This window comes from Haemorhous mexicanus, chromosome 25 (genome assembly GCF_027477595.1).
Source record: "Haemorhous mexicanus isolate bHaeMex1 chromosome 25, bHaeMex1.pri, whole genome shotgun sequence".
Taxonomy (NCBI): Eukaryota; Metazoa; Chordata; class Aves; order Passeriformes; family Fringillidae; genus Haemorhous; species Haemorhous mexicanus.
In genome coordinates this window covers 18,231-36,873 of record NC_082365.1, presented here as the reverse complement: position 1 = coordinate 36,873, position 18,643 = coordinate 18,231, and the positions used below count along the sequence as shown (strand labels likewise).

Genomic DNA, 18,643 nt, shown 5'->3' with positions numbered 1-18,643 from the left:
TTTTAAATAAATGACGGTGTTTAAGTTGATGAGAAGTTGATTTCATTTGGAGCTCAGGACTTGTGTTCAGCACGGGTTGTGCTGCTTGTTCAGAGGGTGTGCTGGGCTTATTCTCTCCTTGCCTGAGGGTTTAAGGTGATTTTGTGTGTGTTCTGCTTAATCTGTGAACATCACTGACCTCTCTGAAGGGCTGGTAGGTTATCTTGGTTCCACTTTTAAATGCTCATCGTGGCATGGTTTTGTTTGGAGGGAAGAGGGTGCAGATTGAAATTCAGTTTGCTGGTGGTGAGTGGTGGTTGCTGAGGGTATGTTTGAGAGTTGAGAACAAGATTTGGAATGCCCTCACCTTGGCTAAAAGGGAAGGGAAAGTATAAACTTGCCCCAAACAAAACATGCAACCAGCTTTGCAGAAGTGACACATGGTTGGGAAAACTAGGTCAGTGGTGGGAGGGTTTTGATGGTTTGGGACTTTTTCCAAATTTGACATATATGTAAGTACGGTAATTGGTTGAAGATGTAGGTGAATGGGCCTTGTATGAGGACTGCTGTGGGGTCTGTGATCTGTTTGAGGTGGTCTCCTCAGCAATTTTGAGCTCACAGGCTTCAAAGGCTCCTGTCAGAAATGCTTCTGGGGCAGGTTTAGGCATTTCATAACCTGTTGGTGATGTAATTTTACAGGAGCAGTTGTCTGTTCCAGCCTTTTTCCCTGCTGTTGTGCTATACCAGCATCCATCTGCTGCTGCCCATCTCCTTCTCTACGTTTGGAGACAAAGGTTGAGCTTTTTCCCTAAAGCCCTGAGTGTTCTGCTGTAGTGCGTAAATTAAATTTACCAAGATCACTGAACCCTATTTACTGTTTTTTCTGGGAGGCTGACAGGGTACAAAAGATTGGTTTGTACCCTCCTGTCTGAAGGATGAGGCAGTAATACAAGAGCTCAGTTATTTGTGTGCTGAAAGGGCCATGGTTCTCCAGTGATGTGACAGATTCACTAATGATACCTGACAGAAGTATTGTAAAGGAGCAATTGTAAAAAAAACCAACTGCCTTTTATTATGCAATGTTTTTAAGAAGGAAATATTTTCTTTTTATAATTTGAAGAATGCAAGTTCCCATGTGACAAAATATTGAACTCAGGTGACTGGTGAGTAGGTGTAAATTGGATGGAAACTACTTCAAAATACAGTGAAACAGTTTCTTGTCTGTAGAGACTTTGAATTTTGGTAATAGGTTTTTGTATTTTAATAGTTCATATTAATTTTCAAACATTTCCAGACTATTGTCACTGTCTTGTTCAGAAGATGAGGGGGAATGGTTGTTAGTCAGCTCTGCTTAAAACCACTGTGCCAGAAGAAATTCTTCTCTGTCATGGTGGTGAGGCCCTGGCACAGGGTGCCCAGAGAAGCTGTTGCTGCCCCATCTCTGGCAGCATTCAAGGCCAGGTTGGTTGGGGCTTGGAGCAACCTGGGATTGTGGAAGGTGTCCCTGCCCATGGCAAGGGGTGAGACAAGATGAGCTTTAATGTTCCTTTTTGACACAAACCATTCTGCGATTCTGTGATTTGATAGCACAAAATTATATTTTCCATCGAGGTTGTTGTATTTAAAACAACACAACGCTTCCAACTGTATGCTTTTTCTGAAACTTCTATAGCAGTGAAACACAGTTCTTATTGTGAGATCCTGCTTTAAATTTATTCTAATTTATTCTTTTTTCTTTCTAAGGAAAAGTCATCAACAAGGACTTGCGCCACTACCTGAGCCTTCAGTTCCAGAAGGGCTCGATAGACCACAAACTGCAGCAAGTGATCAGAGACAATCTCTATTTGAGAACCATCCCTTGTAAGTATGTAAAGATCAGCCTCATTTCATCAGTTCCTGCTAACTCCCACATAATTTGTGAGCTTGAAATGCCTTCTCTCTTAATCTGATTTAGAGTTTTACCTTGTAGTGGAGACTTCTGGCTTTGCTACAGTAGCTTCACATTTGAAGTTGCCATGAATTGGTGCAGCCAGTATGGACTGAAAACCAGCAAAAACTTGAGAATTCAAAGTTCAGATTGTTTCAGTAATATCTGTGTGTTGCTCTTCACAAGTTTGTCAGTAGTTGTTAGAATGACCCCGGCCACTGCAAGAAATCTTTCTCAGCATGATCAAGCAGTGCCAAAACATCCTGAATTTTGTCAATGTATTGGGGTTTTTTTCTTCACAAAGAGCAAACTGAGACCTTGAGTGTCAAGTGCATTCGGCAGAGCAAGGCAGCTGAAAGGAGGGTGGGAGGAGGGGTTGGGTGCAAAAGGGGTGACAGTGGCAGAACGTACAGGCAGACTGGTTGCTCATCCTGAGAAGACTGATTAAAAAGGCTCATTGTTGGCTGTTTAAATATTCATTGCACTAAAAACTTTGTCAAGTAAAGTTTTTGTATCTACAGGAATTATGCTCTCTTCTCTCTGAGCACACCTGAGAGTTAGTGGCTTTCTTAAACTGCATTTCACTATTACTAGCTTTTATTTACTAGCTCTTGTTCATGCTGCTGCCTGAAAAAAAATGATGCATGCTTTTAAAATGCTATTAGATTGTAGGCAGTAATGAATAGTAATGAATCAGTGAAGTCCTTTCAGGAGAGCTTTAATTAAGCCATTATAACTATGGGAGGCCTATTTTTACAGACAAAACACTTTGAGAACCTCTGCATTAACACAGCAATTTTCTGATAAAGTTTACCTACAGCCAGGGGTTGGAGTGTGGCTGAATTACACTCTGAATTGTAAGTTAAAAAATAAACTCTGTGCCGAGTTATGGATTTGGTGGCCCAAAAATCAAATGTGTTTGGTCATGATGACCTCATTGCAAATTAGAGAGTTGGTGCTGGTGGAAATAGGGAAAGATGCAGCACCCTTACAGCTGGGTTAAAATAAAAATAACACAGCTGTTCCCAGAATCCCAGAACTGGGATTGTGTGGCCCAGGTGTCGTCAGCTGCCACAAAAGTTGTTTTTGGTTTACTGACCGTAAGAAAGAATTCTCTCTTAATTGCCACCTCACCCAGCTGCTTCTCTCCTCCTCCCCCAATACCAGAAATGTCGTTCCTATGTCATTTCCTGGCTCAGTTTTTATACGTTGTTGTTCACTTGCTTACCAGTTGTTTTAACTCTTACTGGAGTGACATCATTTTTGTATAAAGATTTGAAAATACATTGTTTTTACTGAACTGTGCAGCAGGTGGCATTTGGTAACAAGCAGCATTTAACTGTCTTACAAGAGTGTTTTTTCTCTGTGTTTGCAGGCACTACAAGGGCTCCCAGAGATGGGGAGGTCCCTGGGGTAGACTATAATTTCATTCCTGTTGAGCAGTTTAAAGCGTTGGAAGAAAGTGGAGCCTTACTAGAAAGTGGAACATATGATGGTATGCCGGTGATGTTTAATGGAATGGGAATGAGGACCCAGTACTTGTGTCCAGGATCTTAGTCCAAGTGTAGCTCCTTGTGGTACCATTTTTCCCATTCACTTGATGGTCATGACAGTAGTAGAGACAATAATTAGTCTGTTTTTGGGTTACTGTGAAGAGGAGGAGCAATCTTGTTTTAAAGCTTTCTAATAATCTGCAGATTGTCCTTTCAACCATTCTTAATCCCACCAGATTATTTTCCCCGTTGCATTTTTGGGAAGCATTCTGAAAAGGTTTGTCTGTGCCTGGTACAAATTTAAGAGAATTTAGACAATTTTGTGTACACCGTAGAGAGCAGGGCCATGTTCTCCTCTCAGGTGTGCATCAAAAGAACAAAATGCAAGAGAAATTCTGACCCAGCAGGGAAACAAAAGCATTTTTCAATGAAAAGTTGAACAGCACTAGACCAGATTGTCCAGATCTGTAGGAAAGTTTGGTTTGTTTGGGTGAGGAGAAACACTGTAATGGAGATCGTGAAAAAAGAAAAGATGTCAAAAGTAGACAATCATGTGAAAGGCTCTGTGCCTCTTGTTTTCCTCATCCCACACTATCTGTTAATATTGTCCAGTCTGTGGAAATCTCCTAAGCAAATTTAGGCTAAACTAGTAGGTTTTTTTCTTTATTCCTGACCTGCACTTTATCTGGCTGTCCCCTCTCTGAGCCTTGCCCTTGCTTGATATTTGCAGAAGGGTTTTCTTTCTATAGGTATTTACATGGTCAAAACCATATCCAGGCACTAAAAGTTACTCGAGCAAGAATTCTGGGAAGCTTCCTTGCTTTGTGTTCAGTTCCCTAATAAAAATCATATGAGCAGTCAGGAGAGAGGTCAATTTTTGAAATTCTTTTCCAGAAAACAGCAGATGATTCCTTTGTACTTTAGATTAAAATATTGAAGGAAAAATCTGTTCCTTTTTCTGAAGTAAAAATATTAGCATATTGATATGAAGATGTTGATATGAAGCCATATCAACATCTTTGTTTTGCAAGTGTATTGTCAGTAGAAAATCGCAAGTGTTGAAAATCAATTACTCGTTAACTGGTTTTATGGAAATAAATACCTTGTGTCTGCATAAAATTAATTTGCTTTTTGACTTCAGTATTTCTGTTGCTCTAAATCCATCTTTTTCTTTAGAAAACTTGTAGCAGGATAAAAGTTTTCAGGTAACCTCTTGTTTTCTGACAACTAGTGCTGCATTAGCAAGAAGTCAGTGTATGAATAAATAGGCTTTGACTGTTGATTGGGTTTTGGTAGTGCTGATGTCTTCTTTGAGGCTTTAAAATTTCACCAAAATACGTTTGCGAGGGCTCTAAACTGGTAACAGCCACTGCTAGTGCCTTCGGCAGTATCAGTGCTTCAGTGATCCTGATTTCTGTTTCATTTTCAGGTAATTTTTATGGTACTCCAAAGCCTCCAGCAGAGCCCAGCCCCTTTCAGCCTGATCCAGTGGATCAAGTTCTTTTTGACAATGATTTTGATACTGAATCGCAGAGGAAAAGAACCACATCCGTCAGCAAAATGCAAAGGATGGAAAGTTCTCTCCCTGAAGAGGAGGAAGAGGAGGAAAAGGAAGCAGTTAATGGCAGCGGAGGGATAGGTTAGTTGACAAGGGGAGAAATTCCCTGGAGTATTTTATGAATGGATAAGGACCGTACAAAAAACATTTGTGCTTCCTTAGTTTTGGTGAAGTATGAAGGCAGTTTCTATTCAGGCTGATGCTTCTACTTGATTTTGAGATGACCTTTTAAAAAGAACCAGCTGTTCTCTCAGCCAGATGTGCAGTTGCATCATAAAATGCACTGCTTGGTCAAGAACATGTGGTGCTGCATATAGGCTAGTTACACAAGCAGGAAGGAAAAATTTGTCCACTCTTGAAATAACAGAGTCCTTCACAGTGTAGAATTAATACCCTGCAAATATTACTGTTGAATTTTGAGGCAATCACTGAATTTGTACACAGGAGATTTTAAGGAAGTGATTGGTTGAAGGGGCAACATTGGCTCATACTGTAAAATTTTCAGATAATTTTGCATAGGGGAACTACCACACAACCTGAAACCACCCAAGGGGGAGCTTGTGGGGAGAAACAAAGCCAAGCATGTTGAGGCTGGAGCAGTGTCCAGCAGGACCTTTCTGGGATTGGCAAGATGCTCTTTTCCTTTTCTGTCATGGTTACTTATCTGGAGGGGGAAGAATTGATGGTGGAGAGGAACTATCATCACATTGCATTTGCAGCTGATCCTGTGTGTGACTGTTTAGGACAGAGTTACACTGACCAGACCTGACCTAATCTTGTCATTTTCAGGGCTGGCAACACGACAGAGGGGCCAGTGGTCAGGCTGGTGGTTGGGTGAAGGTCACGGACATCATCATGTCACAGAGAGTATCAAGCATAACCTCTGTTCTGAAGGGTAGAGGCTTCTATTTAAAGTTTCCTGCAGGAATTTTTGGGATCTTTTTCTAGATGTGGCTTGTAGGAAGGTGTTTATTTTACAGGCAGTTTGGGTCTTCTCTAGATTTCCTTCTGATTCTTTGAGGAATATTTTTGGAATTTTTTTATATTGTTTTATGGCATTACAAACACTGTTCTCTCTGTAGAAATGGCAACAGAGCATAGTCAACTTGGATTTCTGCCAGTGTTGATTTTTCAGAGTAGGCTCAGGCACATAATACAAGGTTAATTCTGTTTGGCAGGGGAAGAGCAGAGTTCAGTCTTTTCATGTCAGCTTTTCAAAGTTCACAGCTGAAAAAAAAAGTGAAAAAATGCACATCGCATACAGGGACGTGTTTGACATCCACTCGTAGCCAGATTAAGAGGGTGGTTCTTTGTGAGAAACAACATAAGCATCTGACAAACACTTTCCCTGAACAACTGCAGAAAACAAAGAAAAACATTCAGATTCTCCTGACTGGATGAAACCTGTTCCCAGCTACAACCAGACAAGCAGCAACATGGACTTCAGAAATTATTTGTCAAGGGATGAGACCCTGGAACCACTACCCAAGAACTGGGAAATGGCCTACACGGATACGGGCATGATCTACTTCATTGAGTGAGTAACTTGCTCCTTGAAGGAGAGAAGTGCTGGTGGCTGCAGTCTGGAAAGCTTGCTCTTTCACCTCTCTTCTTCTCTTGCTGTTTCTGTTTCTTTTTGAAATTTACTATTTTCCTGCTGTTACATTCCTTACTCAGTGTTGCACGCTCAGTACAATTGCCATTGTGCCGGAAGACCATAGGGTTCCACCTGCAAAGTCAGTTTGTTCTAAGTTTTGTATCTCACAAATAGAAAGCTGGCTGAGTATTGCTAAGTGACATGTGACATGGAGACCTTCTCCATGTCAAATTTCTCTGAAATTTGAGACCTTGTTTAGCTTTTCTTCTCTGCTTGTGTTCCTTGGCTGGCAGTGGATGTTTCAAAATACAAATAGCCCAGATGAAAGCCCAGGATAGGAAAGCAGCTCATGTGTGCGCATGTAAAATTGCCTCATTTATGAGTTCTAAGGTAAAAATTAAACAGAAACTTTCTTGAGAGTTTAGCGTATGAGGAGGCTAAAAATAAATATTTTTTTCCTATCAGGTAGAAACAGCTGCTGTTCCCATATGAGCTTTTGGGGGCTGGGGGGTGGATCTGTGCCTCTAACACTCCCTGTGAGCCTTGGAGAGTCTCCAGTGCACTGGTGCCTTTTCTTTTTAGTATTTTATGATGTGACTGAGGCACAAATAAAGGTTGTATTATCTAAAGTCTACAGTTTCCTACAATAGTAAATACTTGAAGGAAAGTTTCTTCAGTGTGAGGGAGTTCTCTTACTGGCATGTGTTCTGCTCCACAGTCACAACACCAAGACAACCACATGGCTCGATCCCCGACTCTGTAAGAAGGCCAAAGCTCCTGAAGATTGTGAAGATGGAGGTGAGATGTTCAGAAAGTCCGATGTGTATTTTCCCTGGAGTAAAAGAATCTGGCCAAACGAAAGGTTTATATGCATTCCTGAGCAGAATATGAGATGTTTTGTTCCAGTTAGTGTCATTCTTAAGGAGAAAGCTGCACGTGAGTGATGATCTCACTGGAAACTGTTGTTTAGGTGGAATATGGCAGAAGGAGAAGGTCCGTAAGTAACAGAATATAGGAATAACAAAGAAGGTATGGCAAAATACATATTGCCAATGATAATTATTGCACGTGACATAGCATTTGAATGCAGAAGCTTAGGGAACAATCTGACTGATTTAAATTCCTTCAAGACTTCCAGGTCAGTAGCCTCCAGGCAATTTCTGCAACTATTTCCTATGGGTGGGCAATTTAGTCTGCTAGAAAAGAGTATCAGGTATCTCTGTCTTCAGCAAATGCCTGACATGTTCCAAAAGCTGAAGCAGGCTCAGAATGACCTGTCATCCTCCAAAATTGCCCAGCCTAACAGCCATGTATCCATAATGAAGCCAGCTGGAGCAATGGCTGCATACTGCTGCTTATTAAGCATACATGCCGCTCTTTAAACAGAGATGCAGGATATCCTTAAACTAATAGACCCATTGGGTCTTTAGTCAGACCCTGTGGAGCAATACTGGTATTAGTAATTGCTAACATGCTGTCATATGCTAGGGAAATTCCTGTTATTGTCAAACTTAGGGCAGCCTCAAACAAGATTGCAGGGCAAATTTATCCTTAAAATAGTCTGGCTGACTATATTCATTATTCTAATGTTTAAATTTCCACGGTCAAGATAACTATAACAATAAACTTGATAAGCTGACCTCTCTGGTAACTCCTTATTACATTCAGTCAGTCATGAGCTGCTGACATCCTCCTACCAGATGCTGAATTTACCATAAAAAGGAGCTTTTTGCATGTAATTTTCAGTACAACCAGGTCTTTAAGTTTATTATATGTTTAAAGTCGTGTGATTTCATTGAATACAAGGCTCATCATTTAGTGCAAGAAAGAGTAAGAGTTGCAGGGCTTCAGATTCCCTGGAACAGGCTTTCACCTTTCATCGAAGAAGAAAACGGGACCTCTATTTTCCTCATATTTTTCATGAGCCGAGGTGTTCATTAATGAAAACTCTGATATTTGTAGAGTTTTCCCCTGTAATGGAGAATTCGGTCTTTCTGATTGCAGAACTTCCTTATGGATGGGAGAAAATAGAAGACCCTCAATATGGGACATATTACGTTGAGTAAGTGCTAATTATTGATTTGGCATACATAAAAATTGAGCATGAAATTCTGCAGTCCTTGATCCCCAGTAAGCAGAGATCGTAATGCAGTGAAAGGCCAGGTTGGACAGGGCTGGGAGCGACCTGGTCTAGTGTCCATGCTCGTGGCAGGGGGTGGAACTGGATGAGCTTTAGGGTTCCTTCCAGTCCAAAGCATTCTGTGATTCTGTGAAACTATTAAATATACCCAGGAAAAACAGTTCTGGGGTCGCAAACTCGTGGCACAAACTTCTGGTAACGCTGGCATGTGGGGAAATCCGCAGTGAGACCTTAAAGACTTAAGGACTGTTTTTCATCCGGGAAAGGAAAGCAAGTTGCAACCAAAATAATTTACAGGTGGAAATGAGCTGATGTCATTTTTCTTAGCTTAACATAAACAGAGTCACTTGACTTAAGAGTGGCACCTGATAACTTTAAAAGAGTAAAAATAACTTGTAGATCCTTGCTGTCTTCAAAGAGCCAAGTCAATAACCACTAAACTGCTGCAGGAGCTCTTTTGTATCTCCTTCAGGCCAGAGGAAATTAAATCTCTCCTTAACCATGGAGAAGAAAAATGGTAAAGTTGAAAATGTAGCTTCAGAGAACAAGCAAACATTTTTCACTAAGCAAAGCCAAGGTAGTTGAATTATGCCAAATTTGTTGGGTTTCCCCTCCTATGCTGTACTTCTCTGTCATCTGCTAGGGGAAAGGTGAGGCCTGAGTTGGTAGACAGTATAGGTAGATGGGTCAAGAGAAAAACCAGGTTCACTCAGATCTAAGCTATTACAACTCTGCCTGGTGATTACAGGAAGTAAAATTTTATTTGCCTCAAAGTAAGAATAAGCATATTTTCAGTATGGGTTATGAGAGGTTTTTTTGTTCATTTCTCCAGAGCATTCATCTGACATAATAAAAGATAGTGTTTGTAGGTGTGGTTTTTTGGGGTTGTCTTTTTTGGGAAGTAGTCAGAGAGTTTGCTGTTGAAATCCTGACCTACCTTTTGTATGCCTGCAGTCATATTAACCAGAAAACTCAGTTTGAAAATCCAGTATTGGAAGCCAAAAGGAAAAAACAGCTAGGACAGACTGATGCTGGCCCTTCCAAATCAGGTATCACTGAATATTGTGTTCTTTGTCACATATATCTTTATCTGCAAGTATGCTTTATAAAAATCAGATTCTGGGATTCATGAAGGCATCAGCCTTGTCTTTTTGCTAGCCATTACAGTGTTACCCTCCAAGATCTTTTGGCTTTTTTGAAGGATTTTTTTCATGTTAAAATTGAACCAACACACTAAGACTGCTTTTAAATAATTTTGGTTGTTCTGAGGCTAGTTGTCATAAACAGCTTTGGAATATATGGAGGGTTAGAAGAGCCATCTGGAAGTGCAGGTAAAGCTGCACCTGGAGTTTTTATGCTTTTGATCTACTTTAAGCTTGGTATTCAAGGATAAAAATTGGGAATTCGAAGTGGGAGGTTTGCATACAGCTCTGTTGCAATCTGTTCAGAAAAACTCTTTTCCATTCACTGAATTCAGTTGGAAAATGAGTGTAGCACTTTCCTGTCTGTTTGTTTATGCTTTAAAACTGCTTCAGGAGCTGACCAACAATAAACAAATCATTAACCTTTGTGACACCTTAAAGATAAACAAAAAACTTACCGGAATTAACCCTGGTTTCCTACCCTCCTGTCTCTCTATTCCATAATTCCAAAGGACCGGGGAGGTCTGTCTTCACTCGAGATCCATCCCAGCTTACTGGAGCACTCATAAGGACATCCCTGAAAAAAAGTACTATGGGATTTGGCTTCACAATCATCGGAGGGGACAGGCCTGACGAGTTTCTCCAGGTGAAGAATGTGCTAAAAGATGGACCCGCTGCACAAGATGGAAGAATTGCTCCAGGTCAAGTATTATTTCTGCAAACTTCCATTTCCTGGGGTACTTTGGAGAACACAGCTTGAGGTGCAGGAGGTTGGATGACTCCATCCACATCCTCACTAAATTAAATATTTTCATATTTGTGAAAGATCTGTGCAGAGCAGTGGCTGAAAAGGAAAAGAAGGAGCATTCTAGATAAAAATTGACTTTAAGGGCACTTCTGAAGATTTCAATACTTCTGCTTTAGCAAAGCCACTTGTCTTCATGTTTATTCATAGAATGGTTTCTCTCTCTGTAAGTGAAGTAAAAATAATGTGTTTGAATCCTGGTCTGTTTTGCCTTGTTGCTGCCAAAAAACCATGACACCGATTATTAAAACTGCAAAAAGCACACAGCAGGAGTGAGGAAGCAAAGTTGTGTGAGCTGGACAAGTGAGGAGAGAAGAGGGATGAGCAACCCATGAAGACTTGTGCATTTTTTCATGGTTATTACATGTGTAATTAGGTTACCTGTAACCTTACCATAACCTCTGGTTTGCATATTAGAAAAGGCAAAATGCTTCTTTACGTATAACATAAACACTTACTCTTGAGCAAATGAGTAAAAGAATTCATACTTTGAATGATAAATACTATTTACCTATGAAATGGAACAATTTCCTGTTTTGTTGCTGATATATTGTTTGAACGTGTTTGTTTGTATGTGGTTCATTTTCCACCTCTGCAAAAATGTAAACAGTCCTGCAGAACTGTTGGAATGAAAATATGTGTAGCTATTCTGATTGTAGTTCATGGAATAAGGGAGATCCCGTTTTACTGGTGCCTGGGCGTTAAAGGAATAGGACACTTTGCAGGATGTATTGTACCTCACATGCAAAGTTTCACGTCAAAATTATGAAAACACTAAACAAGGTTTTGGGATCTGAAGCCCACATAAGTTCATTTTGAAAATGTATTCTTAGCCACGTGTGGCAGCAGTGTAAGAGTATGGAGCGTGTGTGTGTGCCCAATTCTAGCTTATGTTCAGCTAGTCCTAAAATAAACACGGGGCCAAAAAAATCCGATTTATTCTGCATAGGGTTTAGGATGCTCTGCAATGTGAATTAAAGTAGAAGACATCTGCTTGCTGTAGTGTGCGTGCTCTGCTTCATCTCCCGTGGCTGTACAGTATCATTTTTTAAATCTGCTGCAGATTAAAGTTTATATATTTAGCGCACTGTGTCCTGAGATGAAATAGAATAAATGCAAAGAGGAAATCCTTTATGCCTTTTGGCAATATTAGCCATGAGGTAATATCAGACATTAGTTATTAATTTGAAGACAGCACTGTGATTTCTTCAAGGTAGGCTTTTGTTGAAGGTTTCGCTTCTGTTTTTGACGTCGTCAAAATTTCTTTTGTAACAGGCGACGTCATTGTGGACATAAATGGAAGCTGTGTCCTTGGCCACACCCATGCAGATGTTGTCCAGATGTTTCAGCTCATTCCCATCAATCAGTATGTGAACATGACTTTGTGTCGTGGGTACCCTCTTCCTGATGACAATGAAGACCCCGTGGTGGATATCGTGACAGCTACGCCTGTCATTAATGGCCCGCCGGTGGCCAAGGGAGATGCTTCCGTGTCCAGCCAAGATTTAGTAGCAGCAACAGTTGTGTTGGACCAGCATGGGAAGGTGTTGGTCAACGGTCGCCTGAACGGCCCTTCCGTGGATTCAGCAGAGCAAAGGGTCTCCTTTGCCTCCTCAGGAGGCTCTCAGCCGGAGCTGGTCACCATCCCTCTGGTTAAAGGGCCCAAAGGCTTTGGGTTTGCCATTGCAGACAGTCCCACAGGCCAGAAGGTGAAGATGATTTTGGACAGCCAGTGGTGCCAAGGCCTGCAGAAAGGGGATGTCATCAAGGAGATTTGCCATCAGAATGTGCAGAGCTTGACCCACTTGCAGGTGGTGGAGGTGCTCAAGCAGTTTCCAGTAGGAGCAGAGGTGCCCCTGCTTATCTTAAGAGGAGGTACAGACAAAATTGCAGTTGTCATATTGGTTATAAGCTTTTAACAGTCCTATTTTAGTGTCCAGTCTTGACAGATAAGCAGCAGTTCATTATATCTCTGAGCCATCATGTTCTAAGTTTGATTTATACCCCTGACTATTTAGGGTGAGAGCGTGTTGCTGGGGTTTTGTTCGACGTTTTAGTTAGGTTTTTCTTTGGGGTTTTTTTCCTCAACTATTATATGGTGATTATGCACTGGTGTTTATGCACTGTCTCTTCCAAGTCTCTGGGGAGTGCTAAAGCAAACACGTGGTCTCCAGTATAATGCAAAGCATATGGTGAACTGAGTTTTGTGAGCTTCTCCAAATATATTCTAGTAACTGTGTCTGTAATGAACAGGCGATTGCAGGAGATGGGAAGAAGCATTAGCAAAGAGGTGGGGCTGATCACTGGGAATAGCAGAAAATATTAATATTTTTTCTTTGCATATTCATACCTCTACCTTGATTGTCAGTCACAGACCAGAATACATCTTCTCCCCAAAAACTGTAGTAGTTAGTGTGTGTTGTCTTTCAAAGAGAGCTGAATCTGAATGGATTATGAGGCAGCTCATGGCTTCTCAGTGTCCCTTCAGGCTTTATTGTAACCCTGACTTCAGCCACTGGCATTTGCAAAAATCTCTGGATCTTTTTCTGTATAAATACTACTATTCCTTAATCAGCTAGGGAATAATTAGATTTCTTTGTGGCAAGTGAAATTCCTTCAGACAAGTACATAAGTCTTCCTTATCCCATGAACTGAGGCGTGACTTGGTTGACCAACTTCTAGCAGAAAGAGAAATAGATATTTTTCATTGCTGTACAGCTTTCAGTTCTAATTGAGACTTCTCTAAAGTGATGGCTTTGGTCACTTTGCCATTTAAAAGCCCAGTGAATCAGCCGCTGTTATTTTCACCCCAGGGGCAGCTGATTATATTGTTGAAATGTTGTTGAAACTTTTTGTAACCTGCTATTAAAGTTACTTTCTATTTTCTTCAGGTCCACCCTCCCCTACTAAAGCTGCCAAAGGAGTGAGTATTGGTGATTGTAATTAACTTGTTTCCGACCTGCTTTGTTATCTCATTTCCTCTGGATTTTAGTCCCTGTGATAACCTGCAAGATGGTTTAGCAAAACTCCATCTGCTTGGTAGGCATAAATTCTTCGTCTAAGTACCTGCTGTTGCAGTACCCATTAAAAGGGAAACAAAATACAGCATCTATTTTTTTCATTCCTAAAGGAAGTTTATGATCCTTTGATTCTTCTCAGTCTTTGCATAGAATTAATGGACTGGTTAGTGCTCCCTTCTGGAAATGCTTATCTTTGGATCCATATTTTCAGCAAGTCTCTATGGAGCTGTACATTCCTAGCTCCATACTCATTGCTCTTGGAAGTTTGATTTGTCAGGGCATCTTTAATATATATTAGCTCAGTAAAGAATCCTTGGTCTTAATAGAACAACCTCTGATTTGATAAAGCTCGTATTAATGCTTGTGTTTATTATGAAGGTCTCTGTTGTAAATTAGACTGGTCGAACACAGATACTTCTTTAAAAATGCTTCTTGTATAGAACAAATCAGGGCAATTTATGAAAACCCCATTACCAGAACATAGCTGTAACTTCTCTTTCTATCTTTATCCTGCTGTTTGAGTGCAACCTTAGTTGTATCCCAGCCGTGGAATGACACAAGCACACATGTTCACCATGCTCAAAGATGACTATGCTCAGTAAGATCTTCAGATTCAGTTCCTTGCAAGCATCCACCTGCCTGCACTGAATAAATCAGAGCAGAAATCCCTGCAGTTGGAGGGCCCTGGTCCTGTCAGCATGGATCCCATGGCAATGTGCTAAAAATAGTTTGGACTTGGGGACTGGCATTCTATTCCAGCACACATACAGCAGCAGCAGCCCACAGAGTGCTCAATGCTCAGTGGCATTAAGCAGTGTGGCAAAATAATTCACTTAAAAAGGGCAAGTTCTTATGTTTATAAACATACTAGAAGTGTCAAACTGCCGAATGGCTCTGGGCAGTTTCTTCTGCTCTTGGTGAAAGGGCAGATCTACGTCTGTTGTGCTCCTGCTGTGGTTTAGCATGCACTGCCATGTGCCAATTTTCCAGGCTGGGTTTCAGCCCAGAAGAAATATTTATTTTGTTGCATAATTGATTGGGGATTTAGATGAGGGACCACAAGGATGTTTGGGGTCCTTGTCTCATGAACAGGAGTGTTGCAGCTGTCAGATCATGAAAAGGCAAAAAAAGTGAGTTGTTAATACCTACGCTACCCAGGTGTGTCCTCCTACCCCGTATGTATATTGCTCGAGCAAACAGCTCATGCTGGGAGCACCCCTGGTGCTTGTGGGGAGAAGCTTGGCAAAGGACAGGAGGCAGTGCCGGTGGAGCAGCGTGTGCCTGTGGTGCTGGATTGTGGCCCAGAGCCAGTCAGGCGCCTGACAAGGATTCGGTGTCTTCTCCAAGCATGATCGGTCCTTTATGCCCCAGTTCATCCCATGTGTTGGTAACTACCAGCATCTGCCCATCTTCACTCCTCTCTGAGCATCACTCACTTCAAACTCTTTCCAAGCCTAGTCTCCAGTGGAAACTCATGTAGCAGTGAGGAAGACTTTAGTACTCTGGTCAGACATATCCACTGGAAAAGCTGTAATTTTGTTCCTTTCTTCCCGTCTGTTTCTTCTGCATGGTGTTCATTGTCTTTGCACCCACAAGTGTAGTCATGCCTTTATTTAATGTGGATTTTGCATCTGTGGGCTGTTTCAGAAGGACAAGCAGGACAGTTCCGGGAGTTTGGAAGCTGTCAGCGATCCCATTCCGCAGCCGATGCCCTTCCCGCCCTCTGCTGTGCGACCAGGCTCTCCTAAACTGGACCCGTCTGAAGTCTACCTGAAGTCTAAGACAATTTATGAGGACAAACGTAAGTACATCATCTTCAACTTGAAAATACTCATTTATGAAGGAATTTTTTCTTTTGTTGCATGTGCAACTATTAGTCAAATAGTCAAACTATTGAGACTTTGTTGCTAAGTTTTTTAACCTGCTGTGGATAAAGCATTTCAAGTAATGCATAATTCCAACACCAATCAGAAAAACAAAAAAAATAAAGTATGTTTCAACCATATTTTCAGTAAAACAGTTAATTGCAGAAATAATGTCAAGGATGGTTCTGAAGTAAAATGCAGCAGACCTGCTTATAAAAGTAGTTCTCAGTTGTGTTACAGAGTGGCTTTTATCCTGGTCTGCTGCACAGATGTAGTTGAGAGTTGTGCTTTGAAAATGAATGATACATTTTGAAAAGAGAATATCACTGTTTTTCTGGTTGCTGTGTTTTGTCACTAGAAGACTCAGAGTGTACCACCAAAGCATAATCCTTCAAGAATCCCTCAGTAATCCAAGATAGCTCCTTACATGTTTTGAAATATTGGTTTTTTTTTTTTTTTAGCTCCAAACACAAGAGATTTAGATGTTTTCCTGAGAAAACAAGAGTCAGGCTTTGGTTTCCGGGTGCTTGGTGGGGATGGACCAGATCAGCCTGTAAGTGAAACTGCTCACAGTTATAGTATTGCTGTTAGAATGATCCTACTCTGTCATCCTCATTTCCCATCATCCAATCCAGGCAGCTCAGTGATGGCAAAATTGATTCGTACCTGCCTTTCAGAGATCAGGAATTAGTCCTCATTACCTTTATTTTTTTCCCCTCTTTGTGGACTCCAGTCTCCAAGGTTTTGCGCCTTTTTCACTACTGAGCCCATCTTTGGCCACAATTTTCTGTCGGGCCGAGGACACTGGTGGTGTTTCTACAGCTGTCTCTGTGTCTCGGAGTCCTCGGAAGGGCCGTGCTGGTCCCCGGCCTTTGCCCATTGTCACCTGATCCCAGTCAGTCATTGGTGAGCTGTGCACAGCAGCGCATCCTGGGAAGCAGCTGAGTGGAAGGAAGTGGTTGCTCCTTCTGCCAAAATTTCATTAGGCTGTTCCTTTCCTTGCAGCCCAGTGAAACAAGGTTTGACATGGTGACACACCCCTTTTTATTCCCTGCTTCTCCTGCTGGATTTTTAAGCAAGCGTTGTGTTGGAGGCAGCTGGGCAAATGCCAGAAGCAGACAGCCCTGGATGGTCTGTTCTCCAAGGGCAGGTTTTGGGAGACTCCCCTGTATTTTCAAACATGCATAAGTTTCTCTTTGGGAAGAAGCTCTAAGACTTGTACTATATATCAGGGACCTTTCTTTAAGCTGTTTAAGTGGAGAGAAAAAGCTTTTGGAACAGATCTGCATAGATTGTTTTCTGATTACAGTAAAGGAATTCAGTTTCTCCATTCCCAGCTGTGATCCAGTGCTAGCTTTTTTTTTTTTGTTTTTTTTTCTTCCTCCCTCACTAACCTGCATTTAAAGTAAAGAGCAAACCCAGAGAATGTTACTTCTGTTGCACTTTATAGCATTTGTGGTATTTGGTTTCCATAACACCCACAGCTGTTAGGAAGTGTGGAGCTGATGTCTTGAGTGCTGTGTACTGATGAGCTGCCCACCATTGTTTACCTCCAGCATACTAGCTGTGGTTACCCTTAATCTTCCATTTAATTGAAAGTGATTGTAGCATATGAAATTCAGTGTGGTGTTCTTCTCTGTATTATATTTAGTAGCACTTTTAGAGGTGGGGGGTAGGCAGAACTGTTGGTGTTTGAATTCATTATCTAATTACCAAAAGCTGAGAACTGAAGCAACTTGAAATGTGGAACTGTCTATAAGCAACTTTTCAGAAATGAACTTGAGTTTGTTCAAAAGCTTTTATTTCTTCCCCAGTCATTCTTCCTCAGTCTTGGTAAAAAAAAAAAATAAAATAGAGTAGAATGAATGTCAGAGGCTTTTGTGTCATAAATGTCTAGGAAATCATATCTATAATAAGTACATGGTGTGTGCTCATTTCAAAAATTTTGCTCTCTAATAAACTGTCAAATATGCTCAAGAGAGAAGAACTGACAAAAATATGGATTAAAGATTTTTGAAATATCTAGTGAATGCTTTGAGACTCCAGATTGTCTCCACTAGATCAGCATGTGCAGAGTACACTTGCTGGCTGCATTTCTGCTAGAGCTGGGCAGTGAAGCAGTCTTTAAAAGAGTCCTCCCCAAAAGACCTCTTCTGTGCAGATTCACCTGGATTCCAACCACTGTGTGTTCTGATGAACTCACATTCCCTTTCAAACCCCTGGACTCTGCTCACAGATTTATATCGGAGCCATAATCCCATTGGGAGCAGCGGAAAAGGACGGGAGGCTGCGTGCAGCAGATGAGCTGATGTGCATTGATGGAGTCCCTGTGAAAGGGAAGTCACACAAGCAAGTTCTGGATTTAATGACCAGCGCCGCACGAAACGGGCAGGTGCTGCTCACTGTCCGGAGGAAGATCTTCTTCAGTGGTAGGTGTCTGCTTGCCTAGAAAAAGGACTTAGGCTGCTCAGCCCCACTGCAGTAATTAAGTTCCAGAGCAACTTCAGTGAATTTGATTACAAGCCCTAAGATTGAGGAGGGTGAGCTATAACTCTTAAATGGAGAAAAGCAGAATTTAATAGGCTTGGGCTGTGTTGCTCGCTAGCTTGCACTGCTCACACAGGTAAGGCTCTGAAAATTAGGACACAGGGGTGGTTTCTTCAAACCTTTTTGCAAGTAGTAGTTAGAACAGCCATTAGTGCTATGGAAATTGCATAATAATGCAGTCTGTTTTCTCAGTGTCCTGGAATGGTTTGGGTTGGAAGGGACCTTAAAGCTCATTTTGTCCCACTCCCTGCCATGGGCAGGGGCACCTTCTATACGCTGTATTCTCAAGTCTTTTGGCATTAGTGTGTAGGAAGATTAAATGTATTCAAACTAGAGCCATTTCAGAGCAAGATCTTGAGATGCTGCAGTTTTAGATCAGTGTCCAGATCAACACTTTAGAGAAGATTAGTCTGTGACTCCATGAATGACAAAGTTGGGGTGGGATTTACAGCTGACAAGGGCCCACTGCTCTGATTAGCAGCTGCTGTTGCTGCCTCATGCTGGTACTGAGAACTGAGCTTCATGGTTGTGCTGAAGTTGCTTTGTGTGATTTGTTCCTTATTTGTTGTT

At 41.4% G+C, this 18,643-nt stretch overlaps 1 protein-coding gene across 5 annotated transcripts in view; it reads left to right on the top strand.

Annotated features, from left to right (window-relative positions):
* MAGI3 (membrane associated guanylate kinase, WW and PDZ domain containing 3) overlaps positions 1 to 18,643 on the top strand; it is a 56,458-nt gene that overhangs the window by 24,120 nt on the left and 13,695 nt on the right. For all 5 annotated transcript variants that reach the window (XM_059868066.1, XM_059868065.1, XM_059868067.1 and 2 more), the window contains exons 2-14: positions 1,723 to 1,839; positions 3,282 to 3,401; positions 4,829 to 5,038; positions 6,320 to 6,494; positions 7,273 to 7,352; positions 8,559 to 8,616; positions 9,649 to 9,743; positions 10,349 to 10,537; positions 11,917 to 12,516; positions 13,533 to 13,564; positions 15,309 to 15,462; positions 15,988 to 16,079; positions 17,763 to 17,955. In XM_059868066.1, coding sequence (XP_059724049.1) covers positions 1,723 to 1,839; positions 3,282 to 3,401; positions 4,829 to 5,038; positions 6,320 to 6,494; positions 7,273 to 7,352; positions 8,559 to 8,616; positions 9,649 to 9,743; positions 10,349 to 10,537; positions 11,917 to 12,516; positions 13,533 to 13,564; positions 15,309 to 15,462; positions 15,988 to 16,079; positions 17,763 to 17,955 — 2,115 coding nt within the window. The remainder of the gene's footprint in view (positions 1 to 1,722; positions 1,840 to 3,281; positions 3,402 to 4,828; positions 5,039 to 6,319; positions 6,495 to 7,272; positions 7,353 to 8,558; positions 8,617 to 9,648; positions 9,744 to 10,348; positions 10,538 to 11,916; positions 12,517 to 13,532; positions 13,565 to 15,308; positions 15,463 to 15,987; positions 16,080 to 17,762; positions 17,956 to 18,643) is intronic.